At 45.7% G+C, this 13,061-nt stretch overlaps 1 protein-coding gene across 1 annotated transcript in view; it reads left to right on the forward strand.

Annotated features, from left to right (window-relative positions):
* Positions 1-6,692: 6,692 nt before the first annotated feature.
* Positions 6,693-13,061, forward strand: part of AGK (acylglycerol kinase) — a 34,071-nt gene continuing 27,702 nt past the window's right edge. Inside the window, exon 1 of the mRNA XM_054386581.1 lies at positions 6,693-6,802. Within this exon, the coding sequence (XP_054242556.1) occupies positions 6,693-6,802 (110 nt within the window). The remainder of the gene's footprint in view (positions 6,803-13,061) is intronic.

The following is a 13,061-nucleotide window of genomic DNA, read 5'->3' on the forward strand; positions in this document are numbered from 1 at the left end:
GTATTTTCTTAATTTACTTTACTTCAGGTACCTTATGGTATTCAGTACTTAAATTACTTTTCCCATCTGTTCTTAGAAAGGGAAAGCAAGAAAAGAAAGCAAGCAAAGATGTCATATAAATGGAGTCAATAGCACCTGTCCATTTGGAGAACACAGACAACAAGTAGTGTCTTGTTACTGTGTCTCAAACCACTTTCATTTAATGTAAAATACGAGGCTGTTCTAATCTAGCCCAGTTAAGTCCCAGGGGCCTGCACTGCCTTCCACATCATCTTATCACAGGGAAAAGAATAACTAAACAACATGAAAAGCAGAACATCAGATTTTATTCTGATTCACCTAATTTAAAAGAAAAAAACAACCAACCACATCAAAGTACAGTTATGCATTCAGCAACACTTGAAAACATTAAGAACTTTATTTTACAGACTGATGACAGGACCAGTAAGAATTGATAAGCAAAGGCCACTGTCAGTATTAGACATGGGATATATCTTTTGGCAGGGACTGAACTAGACTGATTTACAGTAACTCAGTGGGATTATACTTTTTGGAAGTGGCCATATTTTGTGCTCCAGAATCCAAGACAAATTAATCTTATAGCTTCTACAGAAGGAAAGATAGTTTGCTGGTGAGGAGGGATGGGAGTGGTTCATCAATACAGTGATGGATTTTCTCAGCCCGCCTTTGCCTGCAAGTGATTCTGTTGTTCCCCCAATGGCACCTAAGAACAAGGATAAACCAACTTGTGATCACAGAGCATTGCTGCTGACTTTGGAATAAGTGAAACTTTGAGCAAACACAGTAATGTGCTGGGTATGCGATCTAAGATGTCAGCCAGATGTGTTCAGTGGGCCATGGTGATGCACACAATTGAGTCAAAACAAAATGAAAATAGAAGCATTTAATAGGAAACCAACTGGGAATCTCTCTTGCTTTCAAACTGTGGCTGTTGCTCTTTGATTACTATTGCCCAAGGCCCCACTCCATCTGGTCCATAGATTAGGATGTCACTGCCTCAGTGAAAAATGAATCTTTTCTAGAGATGTATTAGTAGTTTTCAGGAGTTCTTCTGAAAAAGGGCTATAGGATGTAACCAGGATGGTATAGAGTAGTAGCAGCAGCAGGATTTTCAGTTTCTGTCTGCAGAAGTGCAAACATCTGCTTGTAGATGTAAGCTGAGGAGAGGTTAGGTGTTTGCAGCAGCTGGGTAACAGCTACCTTCCTTCCAAACAGACGCTGCTTAGAGAAGCATGCACATCTTGTCAGCCCATTTGCAGTATGCATGTGGTTTCTCTCCTTCTCTCTCCCTGTATCATACTGTTTTCTATCCTTTAATATGTAGCAGCACCACAGGAACTGCATCAGCTCAGAGATGAGTGACCATAGCCTGTGTCAGCAAGACTTTTCTTAAGAGTAGGAACCTGTACCAATAACAAACCTCATGTCCACACTGTAGCTCTCACTGAGACTTGCACTGAAAAGCAGAGTGTAGTATTAGCGCAGGAGCTGCTACAGATTTTTCCATACAGTGGTTTGTACTGCTGGGTGAATGGATAAATCCCACTCTCTTTGTTCCTTCAGTTGGAGCAGACCCAGAGGAGATCTAACTGGTTGCTAGGAATGACTTAACATCTCTGGCAAGCTCTGAGGCCACAAACTTAGAGAATTTTTTATCTGTTGCCCTGCTACATTCAAAGCTTAGGGTCCAGTGCTGCTCACCCTAATGCCTTAGTGGCACCTGCACTTACTGAATCCAAATGGGCTGGGAGTGAGTGCAGAGCCTTCTGAAATGTGTCTCTGCTAAAGGAACAAGTTCCTGACAAGATTGCCACAGAGCAATTTAATGGGTTTCTGCTGCCGTTCTAAAGCTGAGAATAGCTCTATTCATTCCCTTGGAAAAAGAAGGTTAATAAACTCTGAGAATCAGGGAATATTTCAGTGTGATAGTTCAGGTGCAGGAAGAGGGGGCAGGGAATAAAAGTGGCGGGTTTTGCTGTAGAAATATGCTAGGCATGCTCCTGAATTTCGTTCCAGAGAGGGTGAAGCTCATGTCATATTTTGCTTACAGAAGAGCCAGGGAAGAGTGTGAAGGGGAAGTAAAAGAAGCGATTATTCCTGTGTAGAGTTGCTCTGAGTTACCCAACCAAGAATTCTGCCAGGGTGATTCAGATCTGTCTCCAAGCCAGTGGAGCAGGCACTGACTGCAGACGTGACTACCCCAGGGACTCACACCTTCATGCAGAGCTGGAAATGAGGGCAACAGAATCCATCAGGAACTTTCTCTGCTCTCACACACAGGAACTTTCTCTGATTAGCTTCAGTGGCTGCAGCACTCTCCTCTTTTACACAGTATAGTGGTCACAGGTGGAACATAGAAGGACCTCAGACACAAGGTGGAAGAACAGTTTTAGGCCCTCAACACAAACCCTGGAGAACAGAAGCAGAGAAACACTGACTAGGAAACCCACCAGAGATTTCAGCAAGCACAGGAGCTCCCTCCAGACAAGGTGTGCTGGTTTGGGGCCAGACACAGATCCTCTCTTGCCCCGAAAGGAACAAAAGAATGAGACTCACACAAATGGATTGGAGAGTGATGGAAAGTTTAAATGGAAAAAGCAATTGGTGAAGCTACAGAGAACTACAAACCACAAAGCATAGTGACAAAGAGTATCCCAAAGCATACAGAACCCCTCACAGAATTCCCAAAGCTTCCCAATCCTTCCCTTCTTCCCACCTGAGGGTAAACCCAAACCCCCCAGGGCTCTTTCTTCCCCCTCCCGCTGCTAGGCAAGTCTCAGGCTGGCCAGGTCTGAGACTGCCCCCCCTCCATTCTCCTCCTGGCATTAGGCCTAGACAGGCCTAAGAGGCCTTGAGGATACTCCCCCGGCATTACCCGATAAGAGAGGACATCTCCCGTGGGAGCAGAGAGGGAAGAAAGAGGAAGAGAATGACTTTGCAGATGGCCTTATAGGGTGCAGGATTTATGGGTAGAAATACGTCGTTTCCTGTGTCCACCCCTCTGGGTGGGCACCCAGGACACCAGAGGTGTATCTCATGCGGCAGTGGCAGGGGGCACCCAGCCTAAACTGCCACACAAGGAGAGAAAGAACTCTCTTTTTGCCCATGCCCATGGCTTGTGGGGATAGAAAAACTGGAGATGAACGTGCCTACAAGTCTGTAGCTCCCATTCCATAACCTGATCTGGAGAGACAGTCAGTCCTGCCATCACCTACCAAGGAAAAGGGCTCTTCCCCAGCTTAAATCATGTTTGGTGTTCAGGTGTTATGGAATTAAAGCAAAGCAAATCATAATCTCCTTTGCTGGGCCAGAGGCAAGGAGAGATTTACAGTGGAGGGTCATCAGCTGTACAAATCTTGAAGATGCTCTCCCCTGTCACTAATAGGCTTGGCACTGAAGGTAGAGACAGGATGATCACAAAATTTCTCTTCAAAAATGGATCAGCCACGAGTAATTGGGATGAGGCATTCACCTGTCTTCACAAACATATCTCTATTCAAGTATTAAGAGTTGCAGAGCAGCTTTTTGAATGACTCTTTTCTACACAAACCATCTAGCAACCAGAAGAGAACAAAAGATATATTCCAGCCTCCTCTGAGCAGTTTTCTGAAAAAGGTAGCACTTAGTCTGCTTGGCCTAAAAGATTACTACAGTTTATAATCTAGTGGATGTGCAAGATCACCCCTTTATTCCTTCACTTTCCATTGCACATACTCTAATCCTTAATTCCATTGATTTGACATCCAGAAAACAAGGAGAGCTAAAGGAGAAGTATCTAGTACATGAGGCAGCATGGCAGGTGTGATTTACCTTGAGGGCAATCAGACGGCCACAGCCAAAAGATAGGACATAGGTGTTTGCCAGGAGGGATTGCAGAATGGATGCTGCACCTTAAGCCAAGAAATGAGACAGTGCACAAGCTGTCATTGTTGTCTGCAGTGTTTCTTTCTTCCAAGGGCAGTTCTCTTCAAAAAGTCCCATCTCAAAATCACCAGCCCAAATTTTCAGAGAGCATTAAACAGTATCAGAATAATGCGGGTGGAACAGGACCTCTGGAACTCATCCAGTCCAGCTACCCTGCTCAGAGTAAGGTCAAGTCCTTCTGCTAGGGATGTTGAAAGTCAACTAGTGTTTGAGCTAAAATTTCTCATTTATACTGACTCCGATGTTTTTTCATGCATATGAACTCAAGAAAATTTCCATTCAACCATCTTAAAGATATTCAGGTCTTTCATACATCTAAGCATTTTTCTGACTGCTCTGAACATGTATTGCCATGCTACAAAGGCTTTATTTTAAAAATTCAGTCTTGTTTTGAAAGCATCATTAATAAACACAACTGTACTGAGTAGACTTGGTTGCAAAATAGAAAGTTACAGATGCTTATAAATTATTGGTGGCACATCATGAGAATTATGAATTTGAAAAGTATTTATCAAGACACAGTCTTTTCATAGACTAAGGAAAGCAACATGAGAATACTAGTATCTGTTGCTATCACTGCTGTTAGCAGTTGGCCATGCCATCTGAATTGCTCACAAAAAGTAGGACAACACCAAAAAAAAAAAAAAAAGTAGGACATTTAATCATTCCACACCACCTGGAATATTCAGCAGTGCATCAATTGTATATACTCAGCACAGTGAGATGCACTGGACAGATGAACCTGGAATACTAAAGTGGAACACGATGGGTACTGGCTAAGGGTGTGCTTGAAATGTTCATCAGCAGCTGAGCATTTAATGTTTTTCTTAGAAAAATAAATCCCAAGTTTTCTAGCCTACAAAATTGAGAAGGAAATCTAAAACCATAGGGTTTAATCTGCTTTCCTTATCACTAACAGCAGAATGTCTTCTGGACCTTCTTCTGCTTCAACTTGATTCCTGCAAAACAGACTTTTGGATAACCAGCATCCCAGATTTGGCTTCACGCAGACCCCTTGTGTTAACTACTCACATCTCATCAAGACATCATTAAGCAGAAGGATTTGGGGAAGCTTTTTACACAAAAGCCATTTTATTGACTTTGGCATTCTTGTAAATGTTCAGCTTTTCTGTGTTTTGCAAGAAGGAAAAAAAACATTCAGAAAAAAATTCTCAAGCTAGCATTATGCTCATTATCCTGACCTGGTGGCCCCCAACAGACTGCATCCTTCTTGTTCTGAGTCTGCAAACCCATGTCCCTTTTGAGGGAAGCAGTAGTCTACAAAACTAGTGTTGTTTCCTTACACCACTTATTTAATCAACAGTTCATTTTGAAGGGTCCACCATCATGTGAACCTCATGATGTTCAATAAAACCACATGCAAGGTCCTGCACGTGGGTCAGGGGAGTCTCAAGCACAAATACTGGCTGGGTGATGAGTGGATTGAGAGCAGCCCTGAGTAGAAGGATTTGGTGTGTTGTTTGACAAGAAGCTCAACATGAGCTTGTGTATGTTCACAGCACAGATGGCCAGTCATATCCTGGGTTGAAGAAGAGTGACCAGCAGATTGAGGGAGGTGATTCTCACCCTCTGCTCTCATGAGACTCTGCCATGGTACTGTGTCCAGGACTAACTGTTGGAGTGAGTCCAGAGGAGAGCCACAGAGATGATCAAAGGACTGGAGCACTTCTGCTATGATTCTATGACTATATGAGCTCTCTTCCTTTCTCATAGGACAGGGTCTCTTTGAAAATTTGCCATGCATGTCTCTGCTTGCCACTGTTGTGAAATTCCTGAGGCTGTTTGCCATCTTTCAGGCACCATGGGAAGCCATGGCTAGAGATAATGCTTGAAGGGACCACTACCAGAGGATTGTCCCAGAGCTTTTCCCATCATGAGACCAAGTCCTGCTGTTAGTCATGTGTCTGCCTTTCCCTGGCTGGATGTTCGATGTTCATGCTGTTCACAGCTATATGACATCCTTGTGAGGATAGTCTGTTTTCCATGCATAGTTGGAGATATTTCTTTTGGTGAATATGGTCATCCTGTTAGAGGAGCTTAAATAGCAAACCCCAGGTACTTCCTAGGCAACATCCAGAATTGTTTTTGTGTTTTGTTTTTTTTTTTGGGGGGGGGGAGGGGGGTGCGGCTGGGGAAGGAGGGACAGCACCTTGGATATTTCTACAAGTGTGAAAAACACCTGCTTGCTTTTGTCCTCTGTGCTGCAGAAAGCCTCCTGCTGTCCTTGTTTGTTGTGGTGGCTGGGCCTTGTTGGTGAGTGCTGCTTGTGGGTCACCTCATGGGCTGAAGGGCAACTAGGCTGTAAGGGCCAGGATATAGGTGGGTGTAAAAACTCTTTTCCTTGGGACTATTTCTTTTCACATTGAGGTAGGGTGTGCCTCGCCTCTAATAGGAACCACACACGGCCCAAGGCAGGGGGACACTAGCATGGATGGGGGATGAGCCATGCTGAGCACCACGTTCGATGCGCGGGAGGAAAGCTGACCAGAACCACCATGGCAGGTGCCGGGAGGGGCCGTTCCCCGCGGGGGGCCCTGCCACCCCCTCCTAAGCCGTGGTGGGGCACAGCCTGGCCTCCCCGCGGCTGCGGGACGGCGTCGCTGCGCGGAACGCTCCTGCCGGGGAAGTCGTTTCCAGCCGAGCCGGGCTACGGGAGCGGCGTCGCGGCGGTTCCCGCCGGCCCATCCTGAGGGGCCACCGGTCTGCCCCGAGTGGCTTAGGGCGGCATGGCCGGGGCGATGAAAGTGCTGAGGACGCTGAGGAATCACTGGAAGAAAACCACATTCGGTGTCTGCCTGCTGAGCTGGGGCGGGAGCTGGCTCTACGGAAAGCACTGGTAACTGCCGGCTGGGGGCGGGCCGGGCCGGTGAGGCAGGAGAGCGCGGCCGTGGCTCTAGCTGTGTGCCTGCCGCCTTTCACAAGGGACCGGCCCTGCAAGGCGAGGGCGTCCAAGGCTGCCGTGTTCGCCTCGGATGCTCGGGCTGCCGGTCCTCTGCCTAAGGCAGTCTCCCTTGGCGGCTCGTGAAGTGGGGGTATCGCCTTAGAGGGCTCCGGTGCCTTTGGGACGTGGCTCTCCCTCCTCCTGCAGCAGCCATGAGCTTAGGAAGGCTCAGTGCCTTTTTTGACTTCCTACTTTGGCCTTTTAAATTTGGGGCTAGGTCAGGCGGTAGTTTTAAATAGAAGGGTTGTCAGGGTAGCTTTTGGGGCCTGTTGGAGAGAAGAAAGATTTCTTCTAACATAAAAAACCGTGCATGCCATCAGCCAAGTGCATGCCATCGGCTTGCACTCTTCTAACCATTATTATAAGACTGAATGAAACCAGAGACTCTATACCTGGAAATGGTGCCCCTGGTACTGGGGTGATGAGAAGCCACCTTTGTGCGCAGAAGGTCCTGTGCCTGTGTGTTTACCCACCTCTTTCTTTGAATGGTGCCAGGCACCTCCTGCAAGGTTCCAGTCTCCGGCTGCACAAGGCTTGCGCCTTTCTTGGGGCATGGCACTGCCGGGAGCCCTGCAGTGTGCCTCCCTCCGCGCCTGCCTCGCAGTTGGCACCCACCGAGCTGGAAGGACCCCAGAAGTTGTACGCGACAGGGTACAGGTCGTTTTCAGTGTTTTATCTGTGGGGCATATGTTCCTTATAGTAAGAAGAACACTTGTTCACAGTCTTAAAGTAGCTAGGTTTATATTTTAATCCCTGTCCTTTAAGATTATGGTTAATACGCTTCACTAAAATACAAATATAACAAATTCATTTTCGAAAATCGTCGCTTTTGGTGCTGTTGTTGATTTTGTCAGTGTCTTAATGTCTTTTAATTGTTAAGTCATGATTTTAGCAGCATTCTTTTCTGCTTGCACTAAAATGCTGCCAAAGTCTCTGTGGAGAACTTGGGAAAATAAATCTATTTATGCTGTTTGTTATACTTTCCTTCTTTGTTTGCTTTTGTCTCGGGACTTTTGCATTAATTCAGTCTTTGAGTAGCACATCTGCTTTAGGTGCTTTTTACCTGAAGCACTAGGGCTGTGTTGACTGCAGGGCAAGCATCAACAAACCTCTGGCTCTGTACTTTTGTCCCTGTAATTGCTGATTGTGGGACAGATGATGGTAGGATGGAGAATAACTGTGAAAGTGGTGGTAACAAGGTCATGGTTTCACGTGTATACCTCCATGAACCAACAGGAATAAAATAAGTATGTAGTATACTGCTGTGTTGTAAGCAGAAGTATTTGAGCTAAACAGACTGGGTTTTCTTGATGCCTTCTTATAATGTCAGTAGATCCTTGAGCCTGCATTCCACTTTTCCCTCTGGTGACTTGATTTTTGAATTCAGATAAAATAGCAAAATGCAAATAAGCAGTTATTTGAAGTTCTATCATTCTAGGTATTTACTCTTAACCAAAAGAGTAAATTCAATGGACAGACTGAGGAGGAAGAAATGCTTGGTGGCATTCATATGAGGGGCTGGCTGGCAGGGCGGAGCAGCCCCTGGGTTTCCCAGGTACCCTGCTTATGTAAGTGGCCTCTTTACTGGTGTATGGTTGCCACAGATACTAATGACAGAACAGTAAATGTCAGGCTGGGTACTATAGAGTGCTACTGAAATAGAGCATTAAGAAAAAAATCTATACCTGCTCCTTCTGCATATGGAGAGTGGGCACTTGAGGAGGCCTAGGAGCAGCGTCAGACACAACCTGTCTCCCCTTTATGTCTGTTTGTGAATTTATGTGCCTGTGTACTGTTGGTTTCAGCTGTGTTGGTTTCCTGTGCAGTAACTGTGGAAACACATTATGATGATGGAGAACTTGAAACAGAGGTGATGAAGTGGTGAATAAGGAGGAAAATATGAAAGGCAAACAAACAAAAAGGGGACTTTTGGTATGTAAATCACAGTGCTCAGAGGTTGTTTGCACCAAGCGTGGGCATGGTGCTTTAACCCAGATGAGGGTAGTGGAGGAAAAATATGTTTACACATCCCATTCTTCAATCTCCCCTTTCATCTGTAAGGCAAAATACAGCATTTCCTCACCAGACACTGGAAATGCAAGGTAGGAAATCCTGTGATGACAAACAGCTCTGTGTGACTTTGATGTAGACTGAAGCAGATCTGTAAAGTACTGCGTTCAGAGATGTAAATACTGTTTGGGAAAAAAGCGACAACTGTTTAGCCATTTCACTGTGAGGGATTGTTTTAGCCAGGGAACAGAAAAATGAGAAGTGACAGAAGAACCTGATGGCAAGAGTTTAACAGCTCAAAGGTGGTCTCTTTTGTGGTACTCTGTTCATAGTGAAGACCTTACCTTGTGGCTGCTGGATAGCAGGGAATAGGCCAGGATCCCTCTCTGCAGCTTTTGCTTCCAAATATGGTAAAGGCTTTTGGTGTCAGGTTTTTTTATGTATGTTCCCTTTTCCTAACTTCTTTAAGTTCTGGTTATGCTGGGGGACATAAGAGGTGCCTTTTGCCCCATGCATAGTCTGCTGCAGGTGGCACTTGAGGTTAACAAGTGAACCATGTGCTATGCTGGCTGTGAGGCTTGCTGTTATTGACATCAGAGGCTAAATGACTATGCATGAGGCATACTTGACTAGACTTACATCTGTACTTTTAGAACAGATTAAAAGCTTAGTGGAGTCTTGTGCTTCAGTTTCTGGCATCACTGGAGTTTTCTGACGAAGGGGCTTGCTTTAGCACAGCATCAGTTCAGATTAGCCTCTGACTTCTTGGAATTGGCTGATATTAGTCTGAGATGCTGATAATTTATTTGCAGCTGAAGAAAATTATTGTTTCGCATTCTTCATCCCTCCACTTGGCTTTTCTTTCCTCATGGATTTTCTAAGCTACTTCTCTTGCACAGAGAAGATAATTTGCTTTTTTTGACTTCTCAAGGTTCATTCTTCTGGATGCAGAAGCTACAATGCCTGCATTAAGAGGAGCTATTGTGAATAACAATCTGTCCTTCAAATAGATGGTAACTCTTCCATAGTCAATCTCTATGTGGCCATGGACACAGAAGAGCTATGGGGTACTTAGTTAAGGCTTTGGAGGCTATGTGGACAACTATGGCAAGAAGAATATTATCTTTTCCTAACTTATTCCCTGTGCCTCTTCCCTGCCTGGAAATGGATCTGGGTGTCCCCTTCTTGCACCCCACAGACTCTGCTGTGGGGTCCCACCCTTGTGCTCCATAGGCTGTAAAGGAAAGAGGGGCACTGGTGTTCATTGCCAAGTTAGTCTGAAGGTTGTGGATGACAATAACTATAAAGGTTGGGGAGTTTCTTATCCAGCCCAGTCTTGCATGGTACTTTGTTCATGCAGCATTTAGTTTCTGGATGAGTGTGTTAGCCTTTTGTCTTTGGAGGTGTTTGTTCAGATATTAACTGATTCAAAAGTAAGGGTTTTTTGGATGAATGAGAAGAGTTAAGGGGAAACCTTGTGCTGATTCCCCCTTCCCCATTTCCAATCCCATCCTTCTAAGTATGTAATATGACAGCATGTGTGCCTCTTCAAAAGAGACATCAATCAGGAGACAGCAAAGGGTTTTCATGTGTAAAATAAGATGCTGTTCTTTATGTCCAGATGGTGCAGCAAGTCACCAGCTATGTCAAATCAGCAGAAATTTAATCACTGTTATGATGACAGAAATTGTGATGAGGGATGGACCACTTGCTGGTTAAGGAATTGGCTTGATGGCTGCACTCAGAGAGGTGCAGTCAATGGCTCAATGTGCAAATGGAGACCAGTGACAAGTGGTGTCCCTCAAGGGTCTGTACTGGGACCAGTGCTATTTAACATCTTTATCATTGAGTGCACCCTCCGCAAGTTTGTGGATGACACCAAGCTGTGTCGTCCAGCTGATAGGCTGGAGGGAAGGGATGCCATCCAGAGGGACTTGGACAGGCTTGAGGGGTGGGCCCAAGCCAGCTTCATGGAGTTCAGCAAGGCCAAGTGCAAGGTCCTGCACCGAGGTCAGAGCAATCCAAAGCACAAATATAGGCTGGGCAAGGAGTGGCTTGAGAGTGGGCTTGTGGAGAAGGGCTTGGAGGTGTCATTTGATGAAAAACTCAACATGAGCTGGAAATGTATGCTTGCAGCCCAGCAGGCAGCCATATCCTGAGCCACATCAAAAGAAATGTGACCAGCAGAGTAGAGGTGATTTTTCCTCTCTATTCTGCTCTCCTGGGACCCCGTCTGGAGTACTGCATCCAGTTCCAGTGCCCCTAACACAAGGACATAGAACTGGTGGAGTGGGTACAGAGGAGGGCCTTGAAGATGATCAGAGGGCTGGAGCACCTCCCTCTCGAGACAGTTTGTGAGAGTTGGGGCTATTCAGCCTGAAGAGAAGGCTCCGGGGAGACGTTATGATGGCCTTCCAGTAGCTGAAGGGGGTCCACAAGAAAGCTACAGAGGGACTTTTGACAAGGGCTTGTGGTGATAGGAAGAGGGGTAATTGCTTTAGGCTGGAAGAGGGTAGATTTAGACTGGATATTAGAAAGAAATTCTTTATAGTGAGGGTGGTGAGACACTGGAACAGGTTGCTCAGGAAGGCTGTGGATACCCCCTTCCTGGAGGTGTTTCAAGGCTAGGTTGGACAGAGGCTTGAGGAACCTGTTCTAATGGAAGGTGTCCCTGCTTGTGGGGTTGGAACCAGATGATCTTTAAGGTCCCCTCCAACCCAAACCATTCTATAAGTACTAGTTTAACTGATTATCAGATCAGGCCATACTGTTACAGTGGTGTCACTGGGTAAGTGGCCATCACTTTGCAAGTATGGGGACCCTCAATATTGTGCTGAGGCAGTGAACTCATCAGGTACTCAGTTTTGCTTGTATCTCTTAAAGTACTGACTTTCTCCATAGAAAATGCTGGCAAGGCCTCTGGGCCTTTGCTTGCCCATAACCTGAGGTGTTACTATTATCTATAATATGAATGTTAGTCTCTGCATGTTTGCAAACTGATAAGTCACTTTGTCACCTTCCTGAGAGGCTGGCTTTGTTTCATTACAACTTTGTCAAATAAATGGAGTATAAATCCTGATTCTTGGGTAAAGTTGATCAAAACTGAGATTTGTCTTTCATGACCTTCCAAAGCCAAGATGGAAGTAAATGCTGATATGCAACAAAGAGAATGCTGTGCTCTTGCTATATTGGAAGCAGACCAAAATCTCTCTGCTATGATAAACTCTTTTAGGAGTTCTGTTGTAGCTCTTGAAGAGCGATCCTAAGTGCACAGCTTTAGTCAAGTTTCTCCTCACAAAACTGTCTTTTGATGCAGACACTGAACCGGTGAGTTTTTAGGCTTGTTCTTGCTTGAATGTACCTAATAGTCTTAGATTTAATGCTAATAACCCTTTTTGAAGTGGGATCTCCCACCTGAGCCTCTTTATGAATTTGTAGTATTGTCACTTTTAAGGGAGTTGCTTTGGTTAGCTCTAAAATGAAGGCTTACTCTTGTTGCAGCTGTGGGCCTCAAACAGCTTCTTCAGTTCATTTGCTGTCTTCTTGTTGAGCTCATTGCTGCCCTGGCTGATGTTTCATTGTGGGAACAATCCTTTCAGCCCTGGCCGCTGCTGGCGCTTGGGCAGAGGATGCAGCCTCAGCTGGAGGAGCATGTGTACTCAATTGTGTGGGTCTGCGTGTGTGTATGCACAAGTGTTAATTCCCTGTTCTAGCTGAAAACACTCCTGTGCCAGGGATATTGCAGATAGAACAGCTCCTGTTCAGGTGGGTTGGATGGATGTCGTGCTCTCACATCCCGGTGTGTTCTGGCATCCTGACATGGCTGGTGCATGTTGAGCTCTGGACAGTTCAGTTGTCTTACTGTGTTGGTTCCTTGCTTTGGCCTAAACCTCCTCTGTTCTCCAAGGGCTCAGCACTGCAGAGGCTGCCAGCCTTGCAGGGTTGATTGGTATCTCTGTCAAATCAGGCAAAGCTCTGTCTGTGGGTTCAGCTTAGGACATCCTCTTTCTTCCATACCTCACTGCCACTGCTCATTCCTCTCTGTCTCCCAGTTCTTTACTGCTTAAGCAAGTTGGCCCAGTTGTAAGCCGTGTGATGTGTAACTCTGGCAGTGGGAAGGCAACCTGCAGTTAGCCATCAGAAG

Source organism: Indicator indicator, chromosome 14 (genome assembly GCF_027791375.1).
Source record: "Indicator indicator isolate 239-I01 chromosome 14, UM_Iind_1.1, whole genome shotgun sequence".
In the NCBI taxonomy this organism is placed as follows: domain Eukaryota; kingdom Metazoa; phylum Chordata; class Aves; order Piciformes; family Indicatoridae; genus Indicator; species Indicator indicator.